The 15221-nt window shown below is 36.7% G+C and overlaps 1 protein-coding gene across 1 annotated transcript; it reads right to left on the bottom strand.

The window, feature by feature from the left end:
• Positions 1 to 7076: 7076 nt before the first annotated feature.
• Positions 7077 to 7601, bottom strand: LOC113352383. Its single transcript, XM_026596207.1, has one exon. The coding sequence runs from the start codon at positions 7599 to 7601 to the stop codon at positions 7077 to 7079; it is 525 nt and encodes a 174-aa protein (XP_026451992.1).
• Positions 7602 to 15221: the final 7620 nt, after the last annotated feature.

Genomic DNA, 15221 nt, shown 5'->3' with positions numbered 1-15221 from the left:
CACGTCTTTCATCTGATTTATGAGTACTCAAATCGTTTGAGAAGCTTTATGCACAATATTGTGTCAGACTTGGGTATCCTTGCTTACTTCCATGTTAGAAACATGCAAGCAAAATAGGTTGAACCTCGCAAGGCTCTACGCAATTGATTACCTTCGCTTACGTTCTTTACAGCCTAAGAGTTGCTTTAACCTAAGTGAAATTTTTTGATACCAATATGCCTCTAACAGATAAGCATATTTTATTTCTCTTTAGATTATTTATATCAAGGTTTGAAAATCTGTTTGCAACAGAAAAATCTAGCAAACCTCACGAATCCGAAACACTTACACTCAGTTAGCTGAGAAGCCTGGATTACTAGCCACCTCTCAAAAACAATCTTAAACTGATCAACGAAGAAAAGTTTTTGATATCTATCTTGAGGAATCACAAAGTCTGAGACGAGAAAAACTTTGTGTTTTCTATATATCTCGTTCTTGATTGGAGATTGACGAAAACCTCAACAATCAATAAGAAAAAGATCAGGATACACGAACTATCAAGATAAAGATAGTCGTACCTAGCTTCACGAATCCCTAAGTGAAGTCTTTAAGTCGTAAACCTAATTATGTTTCTCTGAGGAAACCCGGGTTAATAAAGGACGAATGTAACATTTAACAAGGATACAGATATGCGCCAGGGATTGGAATTCTCAGTTATTTGAGTCTCTCTATTATAGAATTTCAAGACTATAGGTATTTTTGGATTCAAGCTAAGATAACTTGAGATTCAAGCAAACACATTCTCAGTTTAGATGAAACTCTTGTAGGGATTCCATGTAAGCATGTGAGAAGTTCGTCTAGAAATTACATAAAAGAATATACACTACGGTCCAGGGTACTGGAACCATGTACAATGATTATTCATGGAAAGTATGCCATGTGAATGAATAAGCATAATCGTGTTCATTTAACACTCAAGACTTGAAATTATGATTCACAAATACAGAGTGATTTAGTGATGAAAGATGTCTTAGAAGGGTTTATTAGCATTTGGAATGACAAACGGGTACCTGGTTTAACATAAACTTTAGAAAACTTTCAAACCACTTCAAACAACCAATTTACTTTAGTTTCGGAGCTAATTGATCAGGAAACTAGCTCTTGGAACCTAAAATTAGTAAACTCTATTTTCCCCGAGGAGATTGCTACTAACATTAGAAACATCTACCTTTTTTAAAACAAGAACCATGTACTTAAGAAAGATAATTTGCATTGGACATGAACAAAACCGGGAGATTACATAGTAAAATCCTTATATGATAAGCTAAATGAAACTGGAGTTGATATATTTAGTCTAAATTTACCTGACTCTTTATGCATTTCCTTATGGAAATTAGGCATCTCCCAAAGGATTAAACTCTTTCTTTGGAAATGTCTTCAAAACGCCTTATCTACAAACTCTAAGCTTTTTGGAAAGGTGAAAGATATTGATCCTTATTGTATCATGTGTCGAACTAAAATACAAACCGCCGAACACCTCTAATTTCATTGTCCTTATGCTAAAGAAATATGAAACTCAGCCCCAAACCTTATTATCCTTAACATAAATAGTTCTAGTACTTAGAGCTCTGTAAGGTTGGGATAAAAAATCCTAGAAAAGAAATTTCCATAGAATTGATGCTTACTAAAATGTAGTTTATTTGGAAGGAAAGATGTAATAGAGTTTTTGAAAGCAAAAATAACACCGTCAAGAATTTAGTCATGGAAATACAAGGACATGTAGATTTCTGGGAACACATAAGTAACTCTCAGAATAAAGCAAAAAAACCAAAGAATAAAACTCTGAAACCCTTGCGGCAGGCGCCTTCAAAAAACACTCTTAAGATTAATGTAGATGCAGCATGGATTTCTTACAGTTTACCTTCCAGTTATGCCTTAATTCTAAGAGATGATACTGGAAATTCAGGAGGAGGAAAAAGCGGGACAATCAGCAACAGCAGACCCACAAGAAGCGAAGGCTTTAGGAGTAATGCAGGAAGATATTTGGGCGCACGAAAAAGGTCTGGAAAATTCAGCATAGAAGGAGATTGCGAAAGTATTTTCAAGTACTTACAAGGAAAGGCAGCTGACATCTCCTGGCACTCAAGGAAAGGGGTGAATAATGTAACACCCCGTGTTTTTAGCATGGCGCATGCTAAATGATGCGCCATGGCCTGAGATGAAGCTTCATCCAAAGCTTCCGTTGCTTGGTAAGAGGTAGATTGGCTCAAGGCAAATACTGCGCCAAAATAGCGCATTATGTTTGGCATTTGGCTAAGGGCCAAATCTCGCATCAAATGATGTATTAGGCCAGTTGGGTAGGTGGTCTCGAGTTTGCATCGTAATTACTGCGCATTACGAAGGCTATTGGCCTTGAGCCAATACCGCACAATCATTGTGCATCAGGCCAGAGAGGGATGGACGGACAAATGTTGCGCAACCATTATGCGTAATCATTGTACGCAATCATTGTGTGCAACCATAGTACGCAATCATTGCATACGAAAGAAATCATTGCATATGAAAGCAATCATTTCATATTAAAGAAATCTTTTCATACGGAAGCAATCATTGCATGTCAATTTTGTCCCCAATTTGGTTCGTAGTTCCAACTTGTAGAAATTGCAAGTTAACATATATAGGGAGGGGTAGTTGGTTGAAGGTGCATATGCGGACTATGTACCAAGTAAGCTTCATAGCTTAGCCGGAAGAGTATAAATGATGCCTAAGGCTCATTTACAGTTGTGTAGCCTTGCCAAGAGGGAATTTGATGCTTAGGCATCATAATGCCATGTCGTGGACCCGATAATGCATAATCATTGTTCATTTTGACGAAACGACCTATACGGACGAGGACATTACCATTATTGCTAGGCCACGGCCTTGCAAACGAGTTTGGCTTAAGTTTTGGTCCCTTCGAGGATGAACTACGGTCTGTGATTGATCCCTTTATAGTTGGGAATGGTACGTAGGAAGCCACGATGAGTTGCAGCATTGCCGGTCCAGTACTTTGGCCCCTCATATCATCTAAACTCGGTAGCTCGATGCAAGAGATGAATGTGGCCATACTTGATGAGGCAAGTTGCATGCCAGTCAGTGGATGCTCATACTTCCTATCAAGCTATACGGAGTTAGTAGGCGTGGTAAGGTAGCGAATTGGCAAAAGGCTTAGAACGGCCTATGCCTAAGTCCAAAGTATATGCTCTATGCCTAGACAACACTCGGTAGTTTGACGGTTTCTCAGCTAGATAGGAAATTCAGTGATGAAATTCCTACGTTGAGGCAAAACCAGAGATGCATTGGCCTTCGCCTTATGGCCTTATACCCTTTTGCAGACAAGGGTAAGTTTAGAACGGTGTGGAACCTAAGTTAAGCGGCATCAAGCTCCTCGAGCATGCTTTCAAGGTAAAATGGACGTGTATTTGCTAGATTCGAGGCCCAGATCGTAGCATCATCATGGCGCATCGGGGAGATTATGGCTTGTGGGGCAACGCGCCAAAGGCGTAATTTTCTGGTCGTCACAACTCTTTTCAATTTTGAAACAGTCGTTATAGTTTTAATTATAACGACTCTGAAATTTTAAAACAGAAGTTGATCATAAAAAAATCGTCATGGTTCTTATTTATAGACTACAACGACTATGGTAAGTCGTCATGGTACAAATTTATTAACTATGACGACTTTATTTGTATTGACATCGTCTTAAATTTCAACCATGATGGTTCTTACCAATTCTAAAATAAAAAAGAACTGGAACAATTTCCTTTTATAGTCGCCATCATTCTAAAATTTAACTATGACAGTTATTTAATTTTAAAACAAAAAGTGACAACGAAAAGCCATCGTTGTTTAAATTTATAAACGATGACGACTCTTTAAAGTCGTCATCGTACGATGTTTCATGCAAATCTGGATAAAATAATTTAAAAAATCAAAAATAGTAATACAAAAAATCAACTCTAATAAGTAAGAGTAACACTAATTAAGTAAGATTATCCTTAATTAAATAAGGACAGCTTAGTCATTATGAAAATTATATGGATAAGGGGTTACAAGAATTACTTCTAAATGCTTCAGAGCACCAGTACTTCTTCAGCGACTATAGATAATATTTCCTTTCTGCAGCATATTCCAAAGTGTATTTTAGAAGAGGAGTATGAGAAATTAATGGGTTACCCGACGAAGCTGAAATTTATGACGCGGTTATATCCATGTAATCTTGGACTTCTCTTAGGCCAGATGGGTTTCCACCCGGACTCTATTAAACTCAGGAAGATAATCAAGCAAGTTATTATTCTTCTAGTACAGTAGTTTTTCTCTTCTGGTTTTCTTCCAATTTCTCTTATATATAAAAGACAAACTTCGCACAAACCGGAGGATTTTTAAGCCAATTTCACTATGTAATACTTCTTTCAAAACTATTTCCAAGATCATTGCTAGAAGAATGAAGTTACGTATTGAGAAGATAATATCTCCCATGCAGGTAACATATACTCTAGGTCGGCTTATTTCCAAGAATATTTCTCTTGTTCAAGAAATGGTGCACCGTATAAAAGAAAATTCAGTAATGGTGGTTCTATTTCTCTAAAGATGGATATGTTTATAGCTTCTGATAGGCTTGACTGGTCTTTTCTTATCGATGTGTTTAAGATATTTGGGTTTTTCCAGAAATGGTGTAATATAATCCACCAATGTATAAGTACTACTCAGGTGGAAGTACTTCTTAATGATTCTACGTACAAGCCTTTTCATCCTACAAGATGTATTCTGAAAGGGGATCCACCATCCCCTTATCTTTTTATCATCGCAATGGAGGCTTTTTCCAGGAAAATGGCCTTTTGTGATCAGAAAAACTTGGTCACTTGAGTTAAATTATCTAGGAGAGGTCGTAAAATAAATCATTAATTATTTGCGGATGACTGCCTATTATTTTGTAAAGACAATCTTTCCCAAACCAGGTATTTGTTACTAAGTTATTGATAAATTCAGCAAGTCTCTGGTCAAGTAATTAGTTTCCACAAATCCTCTTCAGTTATCACATGGATCCAGATGCTTCCCAAGATTTGGTAGGTATATTGCTAGTTCCCACAATGGATAAGAAAGAGTGGTACTTGGGTCTTCCTTTCTTTACTGACATAAATAAGAAAGTCTCTTTCTCAATTTTCATAAAGTAAATGGAGGTTAAGTTGGCGAAGTGGAGGTCTGGTAATTTATCAGAAGCGGGACGTGCAGTCATGGTAAATCATGTCCTTAATGTTATACCAATTCAAGACATGTATCTTTTTAATTACTGGATACTACTATGAAGTTTATGAATTCGGTTCAAGCTAAATTCTGGAAAAGGAAAGACTCTAATATGGGTGTTATTATTTCTTGGAGTTCTTTGTACAAAGATAAAGAAGATGGTTTCTTGGTTTTCGAGATTTAGATTGTTATAATAGGGATCTATTAACCAAATCTTCTTGGAGGTTAAGTACTAGACCAAAAGATACTTGGTCTAAGTCCCTAAGTGCTAAATACTTCCCAGATAGAGATGTTTTCAGTTATACGGAAGACCCGTATTACGCTTAGAAAAGTATAAGTGTTGAGCTGCCTTTTATCGAAGACATCAACTTTTGGTGTCTAGTCAATGGTACTAGAATCAGAATTTGGTTTCATAAGTGGATACCAAGTTTAGATCATCTACATACTCCAAGAATCGATGTCGTGAATCAATTGATTTACTTATTGGTTAGTCAACTGTTTAATTCTAGCAATGATGGTTGGAATCAAGTTTCCTGCAAGAATTATTCTTTCCAGAGGTAGTCAGGTTAATCTTGTTTATAACTATTCATCCAAGTCAGAATGATGCTTTGATATGGAAGCTCGAAAAGAATGGGTCGTTCTCCATTAAATCTACATATAGGATTATTACGAAGATAAAAATGGAAGAAACAATACTGATTCAGCAATAAAGAAAATCTGGAACTTGTTGTGGAGTTTACCTACAATCCCTAGGGTAACGTTTCCTTTGGAAAATTTATAGGAGTATTTTAACAACAAAAGAAAGACTAGAGAGGCGAAACAGAAACATAGATGGCAGCTATCCTTTTTGTGAGAATGTTGTTGAGAGTGACTCTCATGTGATTTTGCACTGCAGTTACAGTTGGGAAGATTTTTTTGCGATGTTTGGTTTGTACTTTGATAGTCGGATGACTATTTTTCAGTTTTTGTCAGATAATCTCACAAAGTTACAGGAGGGTTTACCTACTGCAGAACGCGTGGGAAAAACTGCTATAACTTCTTGGGTTTTATTGACTGAGAGGTGCAGTAAAGTGTTACAGAAAACCGATCTAAATCCTAACATGTTTGTTCATAGAATCAACAGTATCTTTTATGAGCAATATGTAGCAAAAACCAAACCATTAGTAAGGTAGGTTTCTGCTACGATAGAATGAGTGTTAAATGGTGTGCTCCAGTCAATGAAGTCCTAACCATCAACTGTGGTGGTTTTTATTCTGAGTTAAGTAATCAGGGGGGTACTAGACTGATTTTACGAAATTTTGCAAGTACAACTAAGGGAGCCAAATGCGCTTTCACCAGTGAAGCATTGAGTCCAGAATATGTGGAAGGCTTGACCTTTTTGGTGGCAGTGAAGTGGGCTCAAAATCGGAGGTTGGATGCCCTGAACTTCGAAACATATTTTAAATCCATATAATAGATGCAATCAACAAGGGCCAATTTAATAATAACTCGCAGATTCATAATTCTGTTTTTCATCAAAGTGCACTACGAACTGAAAATGTTATTATGTTCCCAAAAAAAGTAATAAGGTGACAGAAATTCTTTCCAAAATGGCTAGAACTCAAAAAGCCACTAAAGCATGGGTTGATAATACAAAAACAAATTATACCTGTTCTCAACTTTTGACGGATATGGAAGAAGTGGTTTTTTTTTTTTTTTGTACAAAGGGAAATTTCATTGAAAGAAATGGAGTATTACAGAAACACCAGAGACCATAACACTCTCAAATAATCTCAACAGACACGAACAACTGAAACAAACAAGAAGACTGCAAACTAGACTGACACTGGAGCAATATGATTGCCTTCTCTACTGAAAATTTCACTGATGATGTTTGGAGGTGATTCCCACCAGGACTGCATTCTTATGCTCCTTATAGCATGTTTTGCAAGCAAGTCTGCTGCAAGGTTGTGATCCTGTCTTTCAAAAGACACTACACACTGACTCAAGCCACTAAAGACTTGTTGACACTCTAGCATAAGACTATGATCTTCCCAAGGAACACTAACTAAGGTACCATTACATCCATTAATGACAGACAAGTTATCACCTTCAACTATGACTCTTTGAATATTCTGATCTTTAATCCATTGCAGAGCTTTCAAGAGTATCATAGCTTCAGCTTGCATCACATCCCTGGCTACTGCTGAGAAGGCCATTGCCCCCATGAATCCTCTTGTGCAATTGCGAATGACTAGAGCAAATCCTGCTTTAGAGAAATCAGAAATCATAGAAGCATCAATGTTAATCTTAAGCCAGTCTCTAGGAGGTTTTTGCCAATTTTCTTTTTTCCTGACCATTTTTTTGCTTAAGCTACTCCTGGAGCTAATGTTATCATTAATATAAAACCTAATTTTCTGGATAATTTCCCTAGGATGATGGATTTTGTTTTGGAAAAATTTATCACATCTAACTTTCCACAAATGTCAAAGAGTGCAAGCAGCTGTGTTAGCTAGATCAGGAAGAAGTGGTTTAATTGTAATAGATTTTCTTTTTGTATCAAGGAAAGAAAAAAAAAGTACATTTGTACCCCAAAAAAATAGAAAATAAATAAATGTCGCATATAAACAGGCATAAAATTTAACCTCATCAATAACTTGTGCTATTGTATTTTCAAAACTCTCTTTCTTCTTTCCTTTCTCTTCCCTTCTAAAAAAAACCCAAAAGTCTTTTCGTCTTTCTTGCTCAGATCGGGTCCTTTTTTGGACCAGATATGAGCAAGGATTATTATTTTTCTTTTGTTTTAGTAGATTATATGATTGAATAAGATTTTGTTTTTTAAGTTGTGGTGTCCTTTGACACGTTTCTTCACCGTTTTGGTGATTTTATCTTCGCTTTTTGGGCGATTCTTTTTTCGCTTTGAGAGTGATTATTTCTTCACTTTGATGGCGATTTGTTCAATCTTTGTTGGTTGGTGATAAGACCACTTTTTATGGAACATGTCAACGGTGTTGAACCAATGTGTCACTCAGGCATATTTGGCATATATGATCCTTTATACGGGTCAAGTCTCTCAAGATTGTGGAAGCCACCTGGCTAGCAATTGAAAGGCGCCGCGACCACACAAATTCAATGGAGGCACAAGGCATCGGATAAGATAGATTATTTATTATTAAAGATAATATATTTATTTAGGTATTTTATTATATTTTAAGTATTTAATTATTTTATTTAGAGTTTATATTTGTTTGGAATATTATTTTAGGAGTAGTATTGTTTTCTTATTTTCCAAGTAATGTAGCATGTAAATAGACCATATCAGTTAATTAATCATAACAAGAAAATTATTAAGCAAATTGCTACACTTTGGTTTATTGATTTCTTTGAATCATGAACTTTTGTGCTTGAGTTGCTGGCCGTTGAATAAGAAACAAATCGTTTCTTATCAATTGGTATCGGAGCAAGTTCGCTCCTATCCTAGCTTCCGCCGCCGTCGTCATCATCATCTGCTTCACTCATTACCATCACCACTTTCACCGTAGTCCAAAAAAAAAAAAAAAAAACAACGAGTTTCTCAAGCCGGTCAATCTACGAATTTGCTTGTTCCTGGATCATATCGAGTTGTTGTTGTTGCTTGCTCACATCGAGGAGATCAAACACGTGAGGGTCAATTGTGTTATTGGATTGTCGTCAGTTTTTTATTGGGTAAGTAAACATCCTATCCTGCTCCCACCATCGTTCATATATTCATCCTGTTAAACCTAGGTTTGGTAGCCTCCATTAATCATCAGCCTCCCACCATTCTCACCATCCCAACATGTTTTAGTTTTGGAAATCTTTTGGTTTACCAAACCTAAAAATAACCGAACACTATGCCTACTCCTTACAGCGAACCTTTCATCCCATATCCGTTTAGCCCAACGGCCAAGCCCAAGTACTAACCATTCTCACCGGAGTCATTCCAGAATAGTCCCACTTCAGTTTACTATGTACAAGCACAGCAGCACTAACTTGTTGTGTCAGCAATTCCATGGCCGAGATCCCGAGAATTGGTTATCTCAAGTACAATTAATTTTTGAGTTCCGTAAAATTCCGTTGAAAGATTCTGTGAAAGTAGCTAGTGATCACCTTATTGGTAGTCCGTTCAAATGGTACAAGTGGATGTAAGATTATATTTTGGGATCTTGGAATAATTTTTGTTTTGCTTTATTGAAGCCCTACGGAAATGATGACCCAATGCTAGCACTAGCTAATTTGCAACAAAATTTAGACGAAAATCGTGCTTATTGGAAATCTGCATTCCAAGAGTTCAAGGAGCATCAAAGAGCTAAAGTCGTGAAGCCAACCTGTTGCAACTACATCCGTTATCTTCACTATTGAGATTCCAAAACCCAGTGAGATTAATTTTTCTGATACCGTTAATGTTCCTTCGACGGTTGTTGACGAAGAAAACCAAATTGTAAGTGCCTCAAAATAGGACCTCGAGGGCAATGTCCTATTTAAGGAGGGTGGAATGATAAGATCACATGTGGAGCCAGTATCAATATATATAGTGGACTTTGAGGGAAAAGTCCCATTTAAGGAGGGTGGAATGATAAGACCACTTTTTATGGAACATGTCAACGGTGTTGAACCAATGCGTCACTCAGGCATATTTGGCATATATGATCCTTTATACGGGTCAAGTCTCTCAAGATTGTGGAAGCCACCCTGGCTAGCAAGTGAAGGTCGCCGCGACCACACAAATTCAATGGAGGCACAAGGCATTGGATAAGATAGATTATTTATTATTAAGGATAGTATATTTATTTAGGTATTTTATTATATTTTAAGTATCAAAACTAGTCACAAAACACCAAGGTGACCAAACTTGTGGAACAAAAAATCCAGCCATATTATCTTTAATAAATAAAAACCATTTGATTAAAAAGTGGCACAAAAACCCCATATCAAATAGTAATGAGTAAATTTAGTTTTTATTATTTTTAAAAAAGCCAAACATACCCTTTTATCTTTCTTCTTCTTCTTCTTCTCTCTTTTCTTTTTTCTTTCTTCTTTTCTTCCGCCACCTTCTCCCCACCACCATCACCACCACCAGCAGAAAATTGCTCTGCGAAAACCAGCAGCAACACCTCCGCTACCACCATCAGTTGTACCTTTGTCTCCTCTGTCTCCTCCACGAACAACTCCGTCTATTTTTCTTCTATTTTTATGTTCAGATCTATCATCTCCTCTTTGTTCCGCACCACCACCAAATCGACGACCATTTCCTGGTCCTCCGTCAACACCTTCTCCTCCATCCCCTCAAACCAAGACCGTTTAAAGATACAAAAGAAATTCAAAATCACTACTCGTCCCTCACTTACCCGTCCGTGCCGAAAATTCCTCTCAGATTCAATAAATTTTACCCTATTTTGTTATCTTTACAACCAAACACGTACAATCGAAGGTTGCAATTTCTTCTCCTCGTCCTATGAATCATCGATTTGGTCTTATAGGAACTTTTTAACCTAGCCCAGTGGTATGTATTTCAATTCCTTTTATTTAGTACTGCATGTCTGGTTTGAGTTTTTATTTCTCTGAAATTGGCTTAATCTGGTGAAAATATGATGAATTTGGTGGTTATATGATGTGGGTTTGATTGACTGTAATTCTTAATCATATTTTTAAAATGGGTTTTCAGTGTGATGTTTATGATGGTAATTCTTTGATTAGATGAGTTGAATATTGATGCACTATGATTAGAATGTGTTGTGCATTTTCATTGTCTTCTAAGGAGCTCATTTCATTTGTTGATTTACTTACGTGTTTGCTTGTCTTGGTGTTGGCATTTTTCTGGGTGATTTCGAAAATTTTGTTTTGAAAGTGATGATGTTGATTGGGTTTTTATAATCTGCCATTTTCTGGATGTGTGTGCTCAAAATGGGGCTTGTGTTTTTAAAATTTCAAATTGAGGTGTTCACTTATATTTTTGCAATGACCAGCTGAAGTTGTTTGCAAAGAAGGAAACTGGTGCCAGATTTGGGTTTGAGTAAAAATTGATAGACACGTCCTTCTTTCTTTCTACCTATACTAATTTTCTAAATTGCAGTTTGGATTTCATTTTTATATGTCGTGGAGGACCATCCAGATTTTGTATGGGTGTTAAATTGCAATCTGCTCTGGATGCTCTTTACTTAGCTTCATATGCAGGTAATCATGACATTTCAATGACGTCTTTCTATCAATGGACATGTATAATATCTCTTGTATTTTTTCTTGCAGTTGGACAAACATTTTCACGAGTTCAATTATGGTTTCATCGTATTTATCATGAAACCAAAATTTGTTTCATTGTATTTTTGTCGATCTCGAAAAGAAGAAAACTTTCAGTTCTTGAGGCTAAAAAGGGATTTGTTCCTAACAATAATATCTTGATTGTGTAGGCACAACATGGTTGCTTAAGGTCTAGTACGTTAAGAAATTTTTGGTTAAATCCAGATGCCAAGGACGAGGATAAAAGCGATATAGCTTTTTTGGAGGTGTAGACCCAAAGCACTATAGTGAAAAGGGATACTGGAAGGTGGGTGAATGAAATCATTCTCATTTAAATAATCATAAGATAGTTACTTATTCTTAAAACTGATTACACTTTTTTATTTGTCAAATGTTAAATAATGGTTTCTTGGTAGAATGGTAGTGTATGCTCCCTATTATATTATTTTTCATAATTGTTTAGGGAATTCAGAAACACTGCACCAGTTGCATTTCTGATAACTATAGGCACTAGGTAATTTTAATGGAACGTTAGAAATTATGAAACCCGATTACCAGTGCAGAGGGACAGTTGCATTTGATTTCGTGAGTTGTTAAAATTAACAAGTTCGTCCATGGGATTTTTGGGTTTGCGAGACACTGATTAATAAACTTAGATTGCAGTAAAACTTGTAAATTTTGTATCATATGATTTTGTAATTCATGGGTAGCGGTATTTCAGTAGTGATATATTTTGTATCATACATTTTATGTGTCCCTGCTTGTAGCTTTTATCATTGATTTGATTTATTCTTCGTTAATTAAAATGATCTGATCTCAACAAAAACACTGTAACTTAACAAGTCAGAGTCTTACGTACCCGTAGTACAATGAATTACCATTGTAGTTTTACCTTCTTTTGCATGTATGAGTTACCTTTGGGCTTCGGATATAATGAATGAATTGAATGACCCTGTTCTGAATATTGAAACCTCTATCTGTTCATGCCTTACAATATTTGTGCGAGTTTCAAGTTATTTTTTTTATAAGACAATGCAGGTTATTGCTATTGGTGTGGTCAAACAAAATGAATCATGGTTTATAATTTTTCTTGCAGTTGAATTCTGACGAAAACAATTATGGTTTCATCTAGTCTTATCCTTACTTAAATCGAATTTTGTTTATGAGTTTAAATTGTTGTCGTGTTTGATATATGTGGATTGGGATTTACAATGCTAGCTGTGATGGAGATTATGTGCTTTGAATCAAAGAAGTGGTATTTGTGTTTAGGTTAAGTCTGAAACAGAAAAAATTGAGTTACAAATTGTTGTTTGTGGGTGTTTTACAGAATGTTATGAAACTGAATTACCTGTGATAATGTTTAGGTAGTTGTTTGGTTTGAATTCTAGTTGTAACTAATGATGTTGCTGAGGTTTGAATGAAGTTTTTGTTTCATCTAATATGTGATTTTTTTTCTTCTAGATTTTTTGTCGACGAAACCAATCTTGTTGGTGTTTCATATAAATGGGTCGTGGAATCAGTTACGAAGGAGGTCAAAGTTCTTTAGGATATCTCTTTGCCAGTCCTGAGAAATCAAAACCATTTTGCACCTGTTGCACTTGCTGCTGCTTCAACTGCAACTGCTGCTGCTCAGGCCCCCCAGTTCAGGTGGAACAAAATGTACATGTGGTGCAAAAACATAAGTTGGGTCCATCAGGAGTGGTGCAAGGTTTTCTAGCCAATAACTATTATCGCGCTAATGGACAAAACGCTGGCAAATTCATCCGTTAGTGTTTTCGAATCTTTGTGAAATAGCATTTTAGGCATTCCATGTCAATCATGACATTCCAATGATGTCTTTTCTATCAATGAACATGTATAATGCCTCTTATAATTTTTTTCTTGCAGTTAAATTCTCACGAAACCAATTATGGTTTCATCGTATTTATGATGAAACCAAAATTGGTTCCATCTATCAATGAACATGTATAATACCTCTTATAATTTTTCTTACAGTTGAATTCTCACGAAACCAATTATGGTTTCGTATTTATGATGAAACCAAAATCGGTTTCATCGTATTTTTGGGAGGTGGTGGTGGTGGGCGGTCGTGGTGCTGGTTTTGGTCGGCGGTGGTCGAAAGTGGTGGTGCTGGCTGGTATTGGTGGTGCAATTACGTAGTATCGGTGGTGGTGGTGGTGGTCGGAGGTGGTGGCGGTGGTGGTGGTCGACAATGGTGGTGCTGGATGGTAGGGTGGCTGGCAGTGGTGGTGCAATTGCGCAGTATCGGTGGCGGCGGCGGAGCGGCGGAGCGGTGGTGGTCGGTGGTGGTCGGTGGTGGCGGTGGTGGTGGTCGGTGGTGGTGGCGGAGGTGTGGTGGTCGGAGGTGGAGGTGGTCGGTGGCGGCGGTGGCGGAAGGTGGCGGTGGTGGGAGGTGGTGGCGGTGGCGACGGTGGTCGGAGGGGGTGGCGGTGGTTATCGATGGCGGAGGCGGTCGGTGGTGCAAGGTGGCGGTGCTTATTGGTGGTTGTTTATTTCTTGTTGGGGGTGACAATATAATAAGAATTAAAGTGGGGTTGATTTTTATTTTTGTTGGGGTGATTTAAACTAGAAGGGTAATATAGACAGTTTATATTAAATGGGGTTTTTGTGAACAATTTGTTTTGTTGGAGTTTTTGTATATGGATAGTGACACCTTTGGGGTTATAACTCGCGGACCGTTTAAGTATTTAATTATTTTACTTAGAGTTTATATTTGTTTGGAATATTATTTTAGGAGTAGTATTGTTTTCTTATTTTCCAAGTAATGTAGCCTATAAATAGACCTTATCAATTAATTAATCATAACAAGAAAATTATTAAGCAAATTGCTACCCTTCGGTTTATTTTCTTTGAATCATGAACTTTTGAGCTTGAGCCGTTGGTCGTTGAATAAGAAACAAATCGTTTCTTATCAATTGGTTCATGACATGTTATTTTAGATCTGAGAACATCGATGATTCAACACGGCATCGCTTTGAGTTTATCTTCAACAAAAGGGATATATGGCATCCGGGTTTTTCGTTCATATATACAAGATTAAGGGCTAAGCACTCCTTTCTTTTTGGAGCATCTCTTGTTATAGAAGACAAACCTTCAAAATGGTCGGAATTGATTCCGGATTATACCATCTTTTCTCTCTACTTTTCATACAAAAATTCGATACCTTTGCGGTATTTTGCTCTTTCTCTTCGCGAATTACATGTAATTGGTATCTTTATTTGTATTTGGGTTTTAATCTTCTTGTATTTTGATGTTCTTTTTTTGTAAACAATAAGATAATCACCTTTTTGGATTGAATGAAATGTGGTCTGAATGTTCACCAAAATAAAAATAGTAAAAAAAAATAACTTGTGCTGCGAGATACTTATCCATCGGTAAGACATCAATGATTCTCCAAACCCGACAATCTACGGAAAGGGTCCATGACATATTCGAACTGATAACCTTTAACGAAGTTCATCCTTTTTTGTTTACTCTTTCTTTTTTTCGCTTTTATTTTTATTTTTTTCTGAATGTTGGATATGAAAAAGTCACTGAAGGAACAATATTTGAGTCCCCGTTCTCATTCCTAACATGCTCTTAACTTTTGTCCTTCGCCAACAAGAGCATCATGAAGGGAAATCAGAATCTAAGAATCAACTGAATTAGTAGGGACGTTCAAAATCGTAATGCAAAATTTATCAGTAAAGAAAAGAAGAGCCAAA

Source organism: Papaver somniferum, chromosome 2 (genome assembly GCF_003573695.1).
Source record: "Papaver somniferum cultivar HN1 chromosome 2, ASM357369v1, whole genome shotgun sequence".
NCBI lineage: Eukaryota > Viridiplantae > Streptophyta > Magnoliopsida > Ranunculales > Papaveraceae > Papaver > Papaver somniferum.
Note: the sequence above shows the minus strand (reverse complement) of the source record. Positions and strands in the feature narration are given on the sequence as shown.